General features: G+C 37.5%; 2 protein-coding genes across 4 annotated transcripts; one reads left to right on the top strand and one right to left on the bottom strand.

The window, feature by feature from the left end:
• Window positions 1-423: 423 nt before the first annotated feature.
• On the top strand, window positions 424-8,464 carry LOC133742501 (uncharacterized). Of its 3 annotated transcripts, XM_062170181.1 has the most exons (9): window positions 426-709; window positions 832-3,498; window positions 3,589-3,692; window positions 3,886-3,955; window positions 5,057-5,836; window positions 6,411-6,613; window positions 6,923-7,046; window positions 7,450-7,656; window positions 7,809-8,464. In XM_062170181.1, exons 1-9 carry the CDS (start codon window positions 554-556, stop codon window positions 7,950-7,952), a joined length of 4,455 nt encoding a protein of 1,484 aa, XP_062026165.1. In that variant the 5' UTR covers window positions 426-553; the 3' UTR covers window positions 7,953-8,464. The 3 variants fall into 3 exon arrangements, with proteins under 3 accessions (XP_062026166.1, XP_062026167.1, XP_062026165.1); XM_062170182.1 differs by lacking the exons at window positions 6,923-7,046; window positions 7,450-7,656; window positions 7,809-8,464 and having other exon boundaries at window positions 424-709; window positions 6,403-6,565; XM_062170183.1 differs by lacking the exons at window positions 6,411-6,613; window positions 6,923-7,046; window positions 7,450-7,656; window positions 7,809-8,464 and having other exon boundaries at window positions 424-709; window positions 5,057-5,513; window positions 5,585-5,830.
• Window positions 8,465-9,258: 794 nt separating this feature from the next.
• Window positions 9,259-12,667, bottom strand: LOC133706711 (endoglucanase 20-like). The gene is made up of 8 exons (XM_062132255.1): window positions 12,372-12,667; window positions 12,055-12,267; window positions 10,658-10,858; window positions 10,506-10,583; window positions 10,254-10,406; window positions 10,061-10,169; window positions 9,809-9,975; window positions 9,259-9,706 (listed from the first exon to the last, which is right to left on the bottom strand). The coding sequence occupies exons 1-8, from the start codon at window positions 12,567-12,569 to the stop codon at window positions 9,389-9,391; spliced, it is 1,437 nt and encodes a 478-aa protein (XP_061988239.1). The 5' UTR covers window positions 12,570-12,667; the 3' UTR covers window positions 9,259-9,388.
• Between the last annotated feature and the right edge of the window lie 819 nt (window positions 12,668-13,486).

Raw genomic sequence — 13,486 nt, 5'->3', positions numbered from 1 at the left:
TAAACTTTAGTGACTTGTGGAGGAGATTCAAGAAAATGTATCCCAACATTAGTAGCTTGGAAAGACCATCCGTAAGTTCATTTCACAGTAAACATGATGAATTGTACATTGCCGAAAAAGTTACTTCAGAAGGTCCTATAATTTTTTAGTATTAGAACTATTATTATAAGTTTCTGAAGTCAGAAAATTTAAAAATTATTAGCCCAAGTTATGAAAATACTTTACCACCTTGATAAAACACTTAAAATGTGTTTTTTTCAAAATACAGTTGAAATTTTTGATCAGCGGAAGCACCACATAGATAAACAGAAGCATTTCTTTGCCAAAAAAAAAAAAAAAAACAGAAGCATTTAAAATAAGCTCCTAAACAGAGGAGCCAGTAATTAGAAAATAACACAACGACATGTCGCTTGTTATGTGATTATTAACAACGATCAAAGTGAGGCAGAGCCTCACTGGGCTGAAGTCTACAACCACTTCTAGTCCGTCGCAACAGTAACAACCGCTCTGAACGTTTCGAATGGTGATCCGACTCGCTTCAACTCACTGAGCCATGAAGTGCCGATCAGTCGCGTGTATATGGTCCGCAACGCCTCCCTCTCACCGAGTCACCGCCGCCGCAGTCCTCCACCACCCCCCGACTCTGTACACCGGCGGATCCGATGGCTCCCTCATCTGGTGGAACCTCCACTCCTCTCATTCCACCTCGGTAATTTCACTTCTTCACTCACATCACATCTCCCTGTTAAAATTACCCTCCAACTTTGCCTCTGTAAATTTCTTGCTTCCTTAGCTGAATTTGAATGCGTTTGTATAAATAAATTCTTGTAGGAACTTGTGCCAATTGCTATGTTGTGTGGCCATGCTGCGCCCATAGCCGACCTGGCCATCTGCGACCCCCTTGCGGTTTCGGAGAGTGAAAAGAGGGACTCTTTGAGCAATGCTGAGCTGAACTCCAGCTGCGGCGCGTTGATAAGTGCTTGTGTTGATGGCATGCTGTGTGTGTGGAGTAGGAGCAGCGGGCATTGCCGGCGGAGGAGGAAGTTGCCGCCTTGGGTGGGCAGTCCTTCCATGGTCAGGACGTTGCCTTCGAATCCGCGGTACGTGTGTGTTGCGTGCTGTTTTGTTGATACTGTCCATTCGGTTGAGTCGAGTGAGGTTTTAGTTGATAGGGAGGCTCAGCATAAGAAGCCTTCCAAATGCACTGTGGTTGTTGTTGATTCGTATACTCTTAGCATTGTGCAAACTATTTTTCATGGAAACCTGTCCATCGGGTCATTGAAGTTTATGGATGTAGTTTCGTTGACCGAGGTTCAGGAGAAACATTCTGTAGTTATGGCTGATTCATTTGGTCGGTTACAGTTGGTTTCACTACCAAAGGAGCCGTACCAAGATAGGGAGGGAGGGACTGGTTCGCATACAGGTTCTCAGATGGAAAACACGGTTTGTGCTGAGGGATTAAGTGAGGGAGGACAGGTAATGTCAATAGCGACCTGTGAGAATGTAATAGCCTTTGTGTTAAAAAGGCGCTGCATATTTAGGCTATTGCCTACTGGTACTACAATAGGAGAGATTTCTTTCGTGGACAATAATCTCGTTTGTAAAGAAAGTAACTCCACTCGGTCACATTTTGTGGGAGGGATCTTTCTTAAAACTGAAGATGCTGCTGACCTAGAAGTCCAAGAACCCCATGGAATCTTTTTAAGAACTTTTGCTGTTTGGAATAACACAGGTCTTTCAATTGTCTACTTGATATCCTATGTCAGAGATACTTTCAAGTGTGAGCGTCTTTGTGAGATCCCTGCTTCCTCTTATCCCCTAGATGTGAGACTATCAGTCAGCTTCATTCAGTTGAGCCATTATATTCTTCGGATTGAATCAGTTTGCTTAATTGGCGAAGAACATTTGCAGTGGAAACCCCACATCACGATATGGTCTACATGTTGGAAACATGATGACCATGGTAAATTCTGCCTATCATTTAAACTGCTTGGAGTAGGCCGTTCTTTTGTTGACTGGACTGCAAATTCTATGCCAAGTAATCAATCTGAGGTTATGCAGACCAAACTGCCTTCCTCACACCCTTTTGTTTCAAGCTCCGGAAGTTTAAATAATTTACATGCAGAAAATGACAATCTTGGCTTAGTTAATAAGCGAGGGATAGTGTCTTCTTCCATGGTTATCTCAGAAACTTTCTTTGTTCCTTATGCTGTTGTGTATGGCTTCTCTAGTGGAGAAATAGAAATGGTACGGTTTGATTTGTTGGAGGGCCTGGCTTCTCTTGGTGGAAGTTCACGTCATGAGGCGAAGTCATATATGTCCAGACAGCTCTTTTTGGGGCACACAGGTGCTGTGCTCTGCTTGGCAGCACACAGGATGGTAGGTGTTGCCAAAGGATGGAGTTTCAATCAGGTTTTGGTGTCTGGAAGCATGGATTGCACAGTTCGCATATGGGATCTTGACACTGGGAATCTTATCACAGTAATGCACCAGCATGTGGGCCCAGTTCGCCAAATAATTCTTCCCCCAGCTCGTACTTACCGTCCTTGGAGCGACTGTTTTCTCTCAGTTGGGGAGGACTCATGTGTAGCACTTGCTTCTCTCGAGACTTTGCGAGCAGAGAGAATTTTTCCTGGACATCCCAGCTATCCTGCAAAAGTTGTATGGGACAGTGGAAGAGGTTATATTGCATGCTTGTGCCGAAACCATTCAGTAACATCTGATACCGTTGATATTTTGTACATATGGGATGTAAAGACAGGTGCTCGAGAGCGGGTCCTTCGAGGGACGGCATCTCATTCAATGTTTGACCATTTCTGTCAAGGCATCAGCATGAATTCCATTTCTGGCAGTGCATTGAATGGAAATACCTCGGTTTCTTCATTACTTCTTCCAGTAATTGAAGATGGGGCTTCTACGCACTCTCATTTCAATAGTTCGGACAAATTGGCCACTTCATCAAATGTGGTGCCTGGTGATACTGCTGAGTCCAACACTTCCAGAGTCAGTAAAGGTGATTCTGAAAAATTATTTTCAGCCCCTCAAATGGCCATTCAGAGCCGCAAGCATCCAATCACATGCTCTTGCCCTTTCCCTGGAATTGCTGCTCTCAGTTTTGACCTTGCATCATTAGTGTTTCCTTATCAGAAGGATGACCTTATACCAAATAGCCGTGATAAGAAAGAGGATAATGGTGGCAAGGGACAGGGATTTGAGACACCAAGTCCCCAGCACAAGCCTGTAGATAATGGTTCTGGTGTGCATTCGACCTCAAATGATACTGTTCAAGAGATTGAATGGATTAGAACACTTGAAGAATGTTTACTTCGATTTAGCTTGGGATTCTTGCACTTGTGGAATGTAGATTCTGAGCTTGATAACTTGCTTATAACTGATCTAAATTTGAAGAGACCAGATAATTTTTTTCTCGCTTCTGGTTTTCAAGGTGACAAAGGGTCTTTGACGTTGACATTTCCTAATTTGAGTGCTATTCTTGAGGTACTTTTAAGGATCTGCACTGATTGTTGAGACATGTTTTCTTGTTTAGCTCTTTTTAATTTTTTTCTGAGACATTGAACAACATTTCAGCTCTGGAGAATGTCATCGGAGTTTTGTGCAATCAGGTCACTGACAATGGTGTCTCTTGCCCAACGCATGATTAGCTTGTCGCATGCCAGTTCAAATGCCAGCAGGTGATCCCAAAAATATGTTTTTGCATGTGAAGTGTAATAGTGTGTGCGTGTGTATTATATATATATATATATATATATATATATATATATATATATATATATATATAATTATTTTTTTTTCTAGATTCTCCCATTATCATGCACACCAGCTGTATTTGTGTTTCTTAGTATGATCTTCTTTTTTTTTTTGCAGAACTTTAGCAGCATTTTATACTAGGAACTTTGCAGAGAAAATTCCAGATATAAAGCCGCCTTTACTTCAGGTTGCATCTTGTGCTTATGGTTTGGTTTATTATTAATTTCAATGCATTTTACTTTAAATTTCCTCTTGTTCCCCTGGTGGGCAATGTAAAGGAGAACTACTTTTGCTGGAAGTCACTCCCTCTTTTCTTTTGCCAGAGTAGTGGTCCAGAGTAATTTTAGCAGTGATGAAGAAGTAATTACTCATGTCATTTGCTTAACTTGATAATCAATCACATAATTCAAAAATCTTACCTAGTCTATATTACGTCTAAAGTATGGGGCCAGTTTAAATAATGTTAGATGGTTAGTATAAATAATGTTAGTTGACTAGATTCATTACGGATATCAGTTAAAAGTACCCGACATCTTCTGTTAAGTAATATATATTTCTAAACTCCAATTCTGGGTTACTTTTTCTGCTTAGAATCTCTGTTCAACTGGTTGTTTTACAAAGGAGACAGAGCAATCAGTTTCTTCAAAACTATTGACATACACTGTTTTTGAAGAAAACCATACTGTGGAATGGCCTATGTACACATGATATTTTATTAGTCATTGAGAGGAGGGTAGAATCAACGAAATTGGAGACCTTGGAATATCAATTCCCAGCCCAAGATTGAAAAAATAATAATAATAAAATAAAAAATTCTTGTCTTTTTGAACACTTATTTTTTCTCTCTCCCTCTCCCTCTCTCCTTTTCTTATTTTTTCGTTTTTGGTGTTCACGTAATTTTAGCTGTTTGGCTTTTCATAAAACTAGCAAAGGTGTTGGTTGTAAAAAAGTGAAGTAAGGTTTGTAAGGACAATGCTAAACAGACCACATTTTCTTATACCACAATTAAAACACATGATGTGGCCTTAAAACATGGTTCAAAATCATGTGGTCTTTTGGGCAATGCCTTTGTTTAAATGCCACATCACGTGGCTTAAATGCGTACAAGTATGTGGTCTCTTAGCTATCTGGCCATAAACAGATTTTGTATGTTTGATAAATTTTCTTGTTTATTGTTCAGCAATAACATCACAATATGCACTTCCAGATTGTAATTTTAGGGATTTATGATTGACAGTTAAGCCCATCATATTTTATGTTGATATTATATTCTTACTGTGTTTTACAGCTTTTGGTGAGTTTTTGGCAAGACGAAAGTGAACATGTACGTATGGCTGCACGCTCTTTATTCCACTGTGCTGCTTCTCGAGCAATTCCGCTTCCCCTATGCAGTCAAAAAGCTAATGGCCACTTGAATCTGAGCTCTATAAGTGGTCCTGGAGAGACTGAACATGTAAATTCAAACATAGAAGAAGCATCTACCAACTTATTGTCTTTTGAGTCTGAAGAATCGAATATACATGCATGGCTGGAATCATTTGAAATGCAAGATTGGATTTCTTGTGTTGGGGGGACAAGCCAAGATGCGATGACATCTCATATTATTGTTGCAGCAGCATTGGCTATCTGGTACCCTAGTCTTGTAAAGCCATGTCTTGCCATGCGAGTAGTTCATCCATTGATGAAGCTGGTTATGGCCATGAATGAGAAATATAGTTCAACTGCTGCAGAGCTCCTTGCTGAAGGTATGGAGAGTACATGGAAAGAATGCATCAGTTCTGAAATACTTCGTCTGATTGGGGATATATTTTTCCAGATAGAGTGTGTAAGTGGCCCATCTGCCAATTCATCTGCACAAAATTTGGCTGTTCCAGTTGGCCTTCGAGACACATTGGTTGGTGTTCTTCTTCCAAGTTTAGCTATGGCTGATGTCCCAGGGTTTTTAGCTGTTATGGAAAGCCAAATCTGGTCTACTGCATCTGATTCACCTGTTCATTTAGTATCTCTAATGACTCTGATGAGGGTTGTGCGTGGTTCTCCAAGACACCTGGCTCAATACCTAGATAAGGTTCGTATTGCCAGTTCTTAGCGGGCGAGAGTCCATCTTCAATTTGAACAGAAAATTTAAAAAAAGTGTTAAATTGCAAGGATATACCTTATAGACATCATGAAACACACCTAGTTCACAGTATCTACCTATGTTGTACCATTGATGAATGGTTTCTTTATGATGTATTTAGCATGCAAGTATGATTTCTAGTGGGGATTTTGCTTATAATGTGTCTCATCTCTAGACGCTTAAACCTTTGTTATTAGTCATTATTGTCATGATCCATTCCTGTTTATTCCCAGTTATATAGGTTTGTTTTTGTTATAAATCATCGAAAGTGCATAATTACTTTATGATTTATGATAACATAATAGCTTTTTTCAAGAGCTAGTCTTTTCATTTCATCATGCAAATTGTGTCGTATGAACAAACCTTGTTTTGCAAGCTTGATTTCTATTTTAAGCAACTGGAAATGGCAGACGAGGGATCTGTTTTAGTAGCAGATATTAGCTTAAGTTGGACCTTTGTCTTTCTAGTTTAGTTAGTTTAATGCTCAGGCTTTTATTTTATTGACATTTGGACAGACTTGCAGGTTATTGACTTCATATTACTAACTGTCGACCCTAGCAACTCAGTCATGCGCAAAACTTGCTTTCAAAGTTCAATGTCTGCTTTAAAGGAAGTTGCACGTGCATTCCCTATGGTAGCGCTGAATGATACATGGACCAAGTTGGCTGTTGGTGATGTGATTGGAGAGAAAAACAATGCTAGCATTCGGGTGTATGACATGCAAAGGTATTCAAAGAATTTAAGAAAAGGGTGACTTTCTCTTGTTTTTTGCTAGTTTAGTTAGTATGGGTTGGTCTATTGGTCACTGTTGTGCTGTGTTTTGTATATTATTTTGTGACATATGAAGGTAATAAAAAGATCGATCAGAAAATTCTATTAGATGTTTTAAAGTCCTTGGTTATAGTTTAAACAAAATTTTATACTTCTTTGGGCTTTGCGCTTATCTCTTGAAATAGTACTTGACCAAATTTGATATATTTGCTTATTGTCTCTATTTTCTTAGCTGTTGACATTTGTGTATTGTTCTCAATGTAGTATTGTGAAGATAAAAATTTTGGATGCAAGCGGACCTCCCGGACTTCCAAATTTGCTTGCGGCCAGTTCAGAAATGAAACTAGTTACTGCAATTTCAGCTTTGAACTTCTCCCCAGATGGAGAGGTACGTTTTATTGATTGCCAAAGCGAAAGCAATATTATGTAGCCAGATTGCAACCAATAGCACCATTCAAACATAATGAACTATTTTTTTTTTTGGCTAGAAACATAATGAACTGTTTGATAATATAAGACGTCATTATGAGAATTAGCCGTAATTGACGTGCCCTCTGTATGGAAACCTGGCTCCTCAGGTCATGACCCAACTGTTTTTATTTATCTATTCATTGAATACTAATATTGTGATTCGAAACGATCATTGGCAGTTTCACTTAATTAACCCAACTCAAAACTTTGTACTGAAGACAGCGTACAGAATCGGTTAAAGCCATTTAGAACTGTTTGGTATGCAATAAACAGGACTCTGTTCGAGTGCACTTTTCTAGTTGTAACACATACAATTGCAGGGGTTGATTGCTTTTTCGGAGCATGGGTTGATGATCAGATGGTGGTCATTGGGATCTGTGTGGTGGGAGAAACTGAGTCGAAATTTAGTTCCTGTCCAGTGCACAAAATTAATCTTTGTTCCCCCTTGGGAGGGATTCTCACCTAATTCTACGAGGTCAAGCATAATGGCAAGCATTATGGGACATGATGGGCAAGCCAATATCCAGGTAACTCTCCCACATATCTGCATACATACAAAGTTTATTTTATTTTTTATGTTTAATCCCATGTTGGCATTTATCACATCTGCATGACCATGTGGCACACTCCAAATTTTCTGAACAACTGCTTATCATTCCTTTTTCTTTTTGGGTGGTAGGAGAATGCAAAAGGTTTGAGTCAGGCGGACAATTTGAAACTATTGATTCATAATCTCGAACTATCTTATCGACTAGAATGGGTTGGTGAACGAAAAGTACATCTTACGAGGCATGGCCATGAGTTAGGCACTTTCCAGTTGTAAGTGTCATGCCAATTCTAATGGACAAGCTAGACAAAGTTTTCATGGACAGACCAAGTTTGACAGCCATTGACCATAGCAAGTTCTTTAGCGGGAGTTTTCTCGATGAGAATTAAGTTCACCTGCCTGGACCTCATTCTTCTCACAAGTACTTCAAGCACCTTCTCTTCTGCAGTTTGAATCATGTTGGAAAGGTGTCTTATTCTATATACCATATGTGAGAACATCACAGTTGCAGAAAGAACATCAACACAATACGGTTACCCAGCAGCGTAGATTTGCTTAGGCAATGAAGTGGGTGTACATTTATTCATATATTTGTAGGGTCAGAAAAGGGAAAGCAGAGGAGTACTCAAAATTGTTTTGGTATAGGAAACTTTCTATTGTATAGTTTGCTGAGATGCTTCAGCAGAAAGGATGAGAAACTGTAGCTTATACTGCAACTGTAAAACAGGATCTAGATTTATTTCAAAGATCATAGTCTTTTTCGTATAGAATGAATTATGGAACAAGAACAGTAACTGTAGCTAACCTCCTTTTTCCCTTTTTTTTTTTTTTTTTTTTTTTTTTTTTTTTAAGAAAAAGATTTTTTTATCTCTGAATTAGAAAAAGAAACTTGTGGACATTGAAAGCTTGGAGAGGATGTGGCAGCAACAGTAGAGTGACGGACACTCCTAAAGATCAAGCTCTGGGTTTTGAGCAAAGATGGGGGGTGTCATAATATTCAGAGTCTAATTATTTTCTGGGCAAAAGAAGAGAATTTTTTTTTTCTTCCAAGATACAAAGAAGAATCAAATTTGTAACCACTTCTACCAACCAAATCCAACATACAAGAGAGCAAGAAAGAGTGTAGGCAATAATTTGAGACCTATTTATTCTTGAAAAAATATATATATAAATTACGAAAGAGCAATAGGATGAGACAAAAGAAGATAAGGCTCTAGTTTTAAGAAGTTCAAATTACATTTTAAACAATCTAAATTTTGAATTTTGAGTTCGCCTCTTATATTATGATTGATGAAGTATCATTGACGTGTATAACTAGGTTTATCAAAGACAAATCCTAAGCATTTTTATTCAATCGATCAAAGCTATGTGTTGAACACAAACTTCACCACACCAAACTATATGCTTCACTTCTTTGTTTTTACGGTTTTTCTAAGGGTCCTAGTTCGCCACATAAATTCTTGTTAAAGTAGGGTGAGTTACCCGTCATCCCTCTTTTAGCATTTCTAATATAATACGTATAACTAGCAGTAACCCTTTATTAAGCTGTTATAAATATACATGGACCTTACTACTTGACATATTACATAACTTGGATGAGAAATTTTTATTTAGTTATACTAGTCACACTACTCGGTTTCAGTAATTTACACGAACTAGAATTATTCTGAGTTCTTGAAGTAGGAACAATTAGAAGGCCGTGTCTTTTGCCTTTAAGCAAGTAAAGCAGCTGCTGATCCCACAAAAGCTGCATTGATATAAGTTGTAGGTTCAGAATGAGAATAGTCAGATCTTGCATTCTGGAACTGGTCATTCACATCAGGACCCCCAACAATTGCACCCACATGAGTATTTGGATTTGGACTCCCAAAATTGTAATAGGTATAGCCACCATTGCAGTCCACCTTGGTGTTGAGGGTCTTGATTGAAGGGATGGATGAACCTCTATGGTGCAATTTTGTTGGGTATGTAGTACCAAAACCCACCATGTATGACATCTGCTTGGGGTTGGCTCCAAGGATGTAGTCCACCTGATCATATATGAAAAAGTTGTCACGTAGGTCTACAATCGACAGTCTCACAACATAACATATCAAATTGTTTTTTGTAAAATTTTCCAGAAAATCGAATACCTGAGCTTTAGCAAAGGCTTTGATTTTCGCAGCAGAGAAAAACGTGGAGCCACATTGAACTCCACCAGTTTGTGTACTACTTATGGTTTTTGAGTAGATGAATAGCACCAAGGTAGAGCTTGTAACATACTGCAAGTTACTACTGTCTCTAATAAACAGAAGTCCACCTGCAAACGGAGCAACCAGAACTTCAAATTAACCTTTAACTAAGAGTTTAGTTATTTGGTCATTAATACCGTAAGATGATCATACCGGGTGTTCTTTGAACTTGTGTAGAGCTACTCCCTGGCATCACTGCACATATAAATGACTCCGCATTGGTCTTGTACTTGAGCAAATTAGTCTTTCCAGCATGGTATTCCTGTGACAAAATCCAGATGATTAATTTACATATTCATCTTTGATTCGAAGATAATAGGGCATTATATAATTGCAGTGTACATACCTTGGCTAGTAAAGTCTGAGCTCCAACAAATTTGTTATCCCAACTGAACTCAGACATTGCCTGACTCCATCCTTGGTTGTTTACCACATAACTAAAATAGCTTCTGTTTCCACTTGCCTTGTATAGCCAAGCCGCAGCCCATAACAGCTCATCCTTATATAGATATCAAGTTCCGGAACCATAAGTTCATACTGAATCTATTTTAGTATATATTCATTGTTAAAAATTTAAGTAGCTGTTTTGAGTTTTTACCTGGTAGCCAGAGTAGGAGCAGTAGAAAGGGCAAGAGACTTGGTAAGACCCTCTATACTTGTCAGCCAAGTCAAACAGCTGTATATGGAGAAATTGTATTATTTATATAGCTTGGTTGAGAAAATTGAGCTAAAAGGATATATGATTCTTACAGATTGGGAATGACTTGAGAGCTTTGCCGAATAGGTGGAGTCAACTGTCTTAAAGACAATTGAGGCTGCAGCGAGGGCAGCAGCAGCCTCAGCTGCAGCCTCACTGCCTGGAGAACTCGAAGTGATCTTGTAGAGCTTTCGTGATGTGTCCATATCTTCGGGACGCTCCCAGCACTGGTGATCCACATTTCCATCTCCTACCTATGAATTAGAGAATTCTCAAAGTGTAAATTACTTAGAAATCAAGCCACCCCTATATATATGATTTTTTTTAAAAATTTGGTCATTGTTTCTTGTTTTCTTTCTTTTCAAGCATGTATAATTAATTCTAATTTTAAACCCCATAATAAAATTTCTGGCTGTACCACGGCTGGGGATGTCTATATATGTTCGTACGTATATACTATAATATCCAAAAGGCACTCAAATGGCTAGTCACTAAATACAACCTCTCCACACGAAGCAATGGCGGAGCTAAGATTTTGAAATGAGGTGGGCTAAAAAAATATTTTTTAATAAAAGTTTATTAATGCTTAAATTCTTTTTTAACTTTTACAAGTAACATGTTTTATTCCTTCCTAAATTAAACCTCATCATATATTATGGAAATTCTACAATGTGTTAATGTATGACATGCACATAATTACCTTAAAGTCATAAAATGAGTCCTCAAAATAATAATATTAGTCCTCAAAGTGGTAACATGAATCCTTAAAGTGGTAAATTTTCTTAGTTAGCACATGAATTCTCAAGTGGTAAAAATGAGTCCTTAAAGTGGTAAAATGAGTTCTCATAGTGGTAAAAATAGTTGATGTATGAGAAAGGTTAACATACCATAGTCTTATCCCATATATTAAATACATACCAAATAATCAAATAGCTAACTGATAAAAAAAATCAACATTAAAACATTTGATAGAATTTCGATAACAAAAGTCTAAGACAAAAAAAACATACCTATTCATATTTTATCATGCGCTCTTAAATAGAACTGAAAATCTTTAATTATTGAATCTGTATCATAATTTTCAACCAACTCTTCTTTTGACCTAATTTACACAAAAAAAAAAAACAAGATTTTGATGTGAGTATGCCTTTTAAAGCAGAATAGAAAAAAAAAAATACAATAAAATACTTCAAGCAAAACATATATATAACCAAAAAAAAAATTAATATATGGGCTAAGTTTAGAAATTTGGAGTGAGCTACTTTTTAATATTTAATTTTTTAAACTAAAATTAAGCTAAAAATTAACGTTTTTTCAAAATTTGAGGTGGGCTATAGCCCACCGGAGCCCGTGTGTAGCTACGCCTTTGACAAGAAGGTACGTTGGAGTAACAATTCTGACTACCTTCAAGTACACATGCTCTGATACTGTATTACACAATCACAAGTACCTGAGTATAGAAGGTGGTGGGCGAAAGGTGAGCTTTTATTATGAAGTCTGTGCCCCAGCGGATTGCTCTCTGGAGATATGCAAGCTGGTTTGCTGAAGATATCTGCTGCTGGTACTCAATGAGACTCCAACTCAACAAGGTCACACTATATGCCATTGGCCACACGAATTTCACGTTGTCGCCTGCATCATAGTATCCTCCAGTCAAATTTACCTGCATGCACAACACATACCCACGTTAACGTACATAAATAAGATCATATTATTTAATACAAGTGTTCATGAAGCATATATGAGTGTGTACGTGTGTGTACGTACTCCTTCAAGCTGGCCATCGGAAAGTGCAGAGTCTCCTCTCCAAATTACTCGCTGGGTGGTCGGCAACTTCCCGGAGCGTTGGCCTTCGAAGAACAATATAGATTTGCCAAGTGCATCTTCATAGTCAATGGCTGAGACTACACCATTCAAAAAACACCACAACACCAAAACACATGCAACAACTCTACCATGCCCCATAATGATTAATTGATTTCAAGAACCCAAAGCTAGCACTTTTTCACAGAAATACAAGCGCCCTAGGAGCCAAATTCTTGCTCACCAAATAAAAAGATGAAAGAGATTGATAGAGCCAAGGATTTTGTACTCCAATGGCTTAAGACACACACTTATATAGAGAGCTAGAGCCAAGTCAAGGCATACGATCAGTGGCGGAGCCAGAAATTTAAGTTAACTGGGGCACAGATGTATACACCAAAAACATACAAAATCTCTAAATAAAATTTCTATCTATTAAAATGGTTATTGTCATCGACGTGATTTTATATTTGAAAATCGTTTCAAAACAATTTCCTTATCTATATTAGTAAAATATTTTTCTCAATAGATTAAATTAAACAATCATTTAACAAGTCGCAACAATATTTAATTTTCTTTTAAATGAATGTATTAATTAAAGAAAAATATATAAAATTATTTAATAAAAAACTCTTATAATTAACTAACCACAAAAAAAATAAAATCGTTTCAAAATAATTTCCTTATCTATATTAGTTAAATATTTTTCTCAATGAATTAAATTAAACAATCATTTAACAAGTCGCAACAATATTTAATTTTCTTTTAAATGAATATATTAAGTAAAGAAAAACATATAAAATTACTTAATAAAAAAACTCTCATAATTAACTAACCACAAAAAAAAAAGTACAAGAAAAAAATATAACCATCACTGTTACAGAGAATTGAACCATGAACCACTATAGTAGCATGTAGCATAAGATAGCCCCAATCAACCATCCATGGTAACTATAATATATTTGTAGTGAAAAAGTCAATGGATCACGGGACCCACTATGGCCCTATGTGGCTCCGTCACTGCATGCAATGAATCCATGCATGCAACAGTTGAGTAAAAACAATAATATTAACCAAAT

Source organism: Rosa rugosa, chromosome 4 (assembly GCF_958449725.1).
Source record: "Rosa rugosa chromosome 4, drRosRugo1.1, whole genome shotgun sequence".
Lineage (NCBI taxonomy): Eukaryota > Viridiplantae > Streptophyta > Magnoliopsida > Rosales > Rosaceae > Rosa > Rosa rugosa.
Note: the sequence above shows the minus strand (reverse complement) of the source record. Positions and strands in the feature narration are given on the sequence as shown.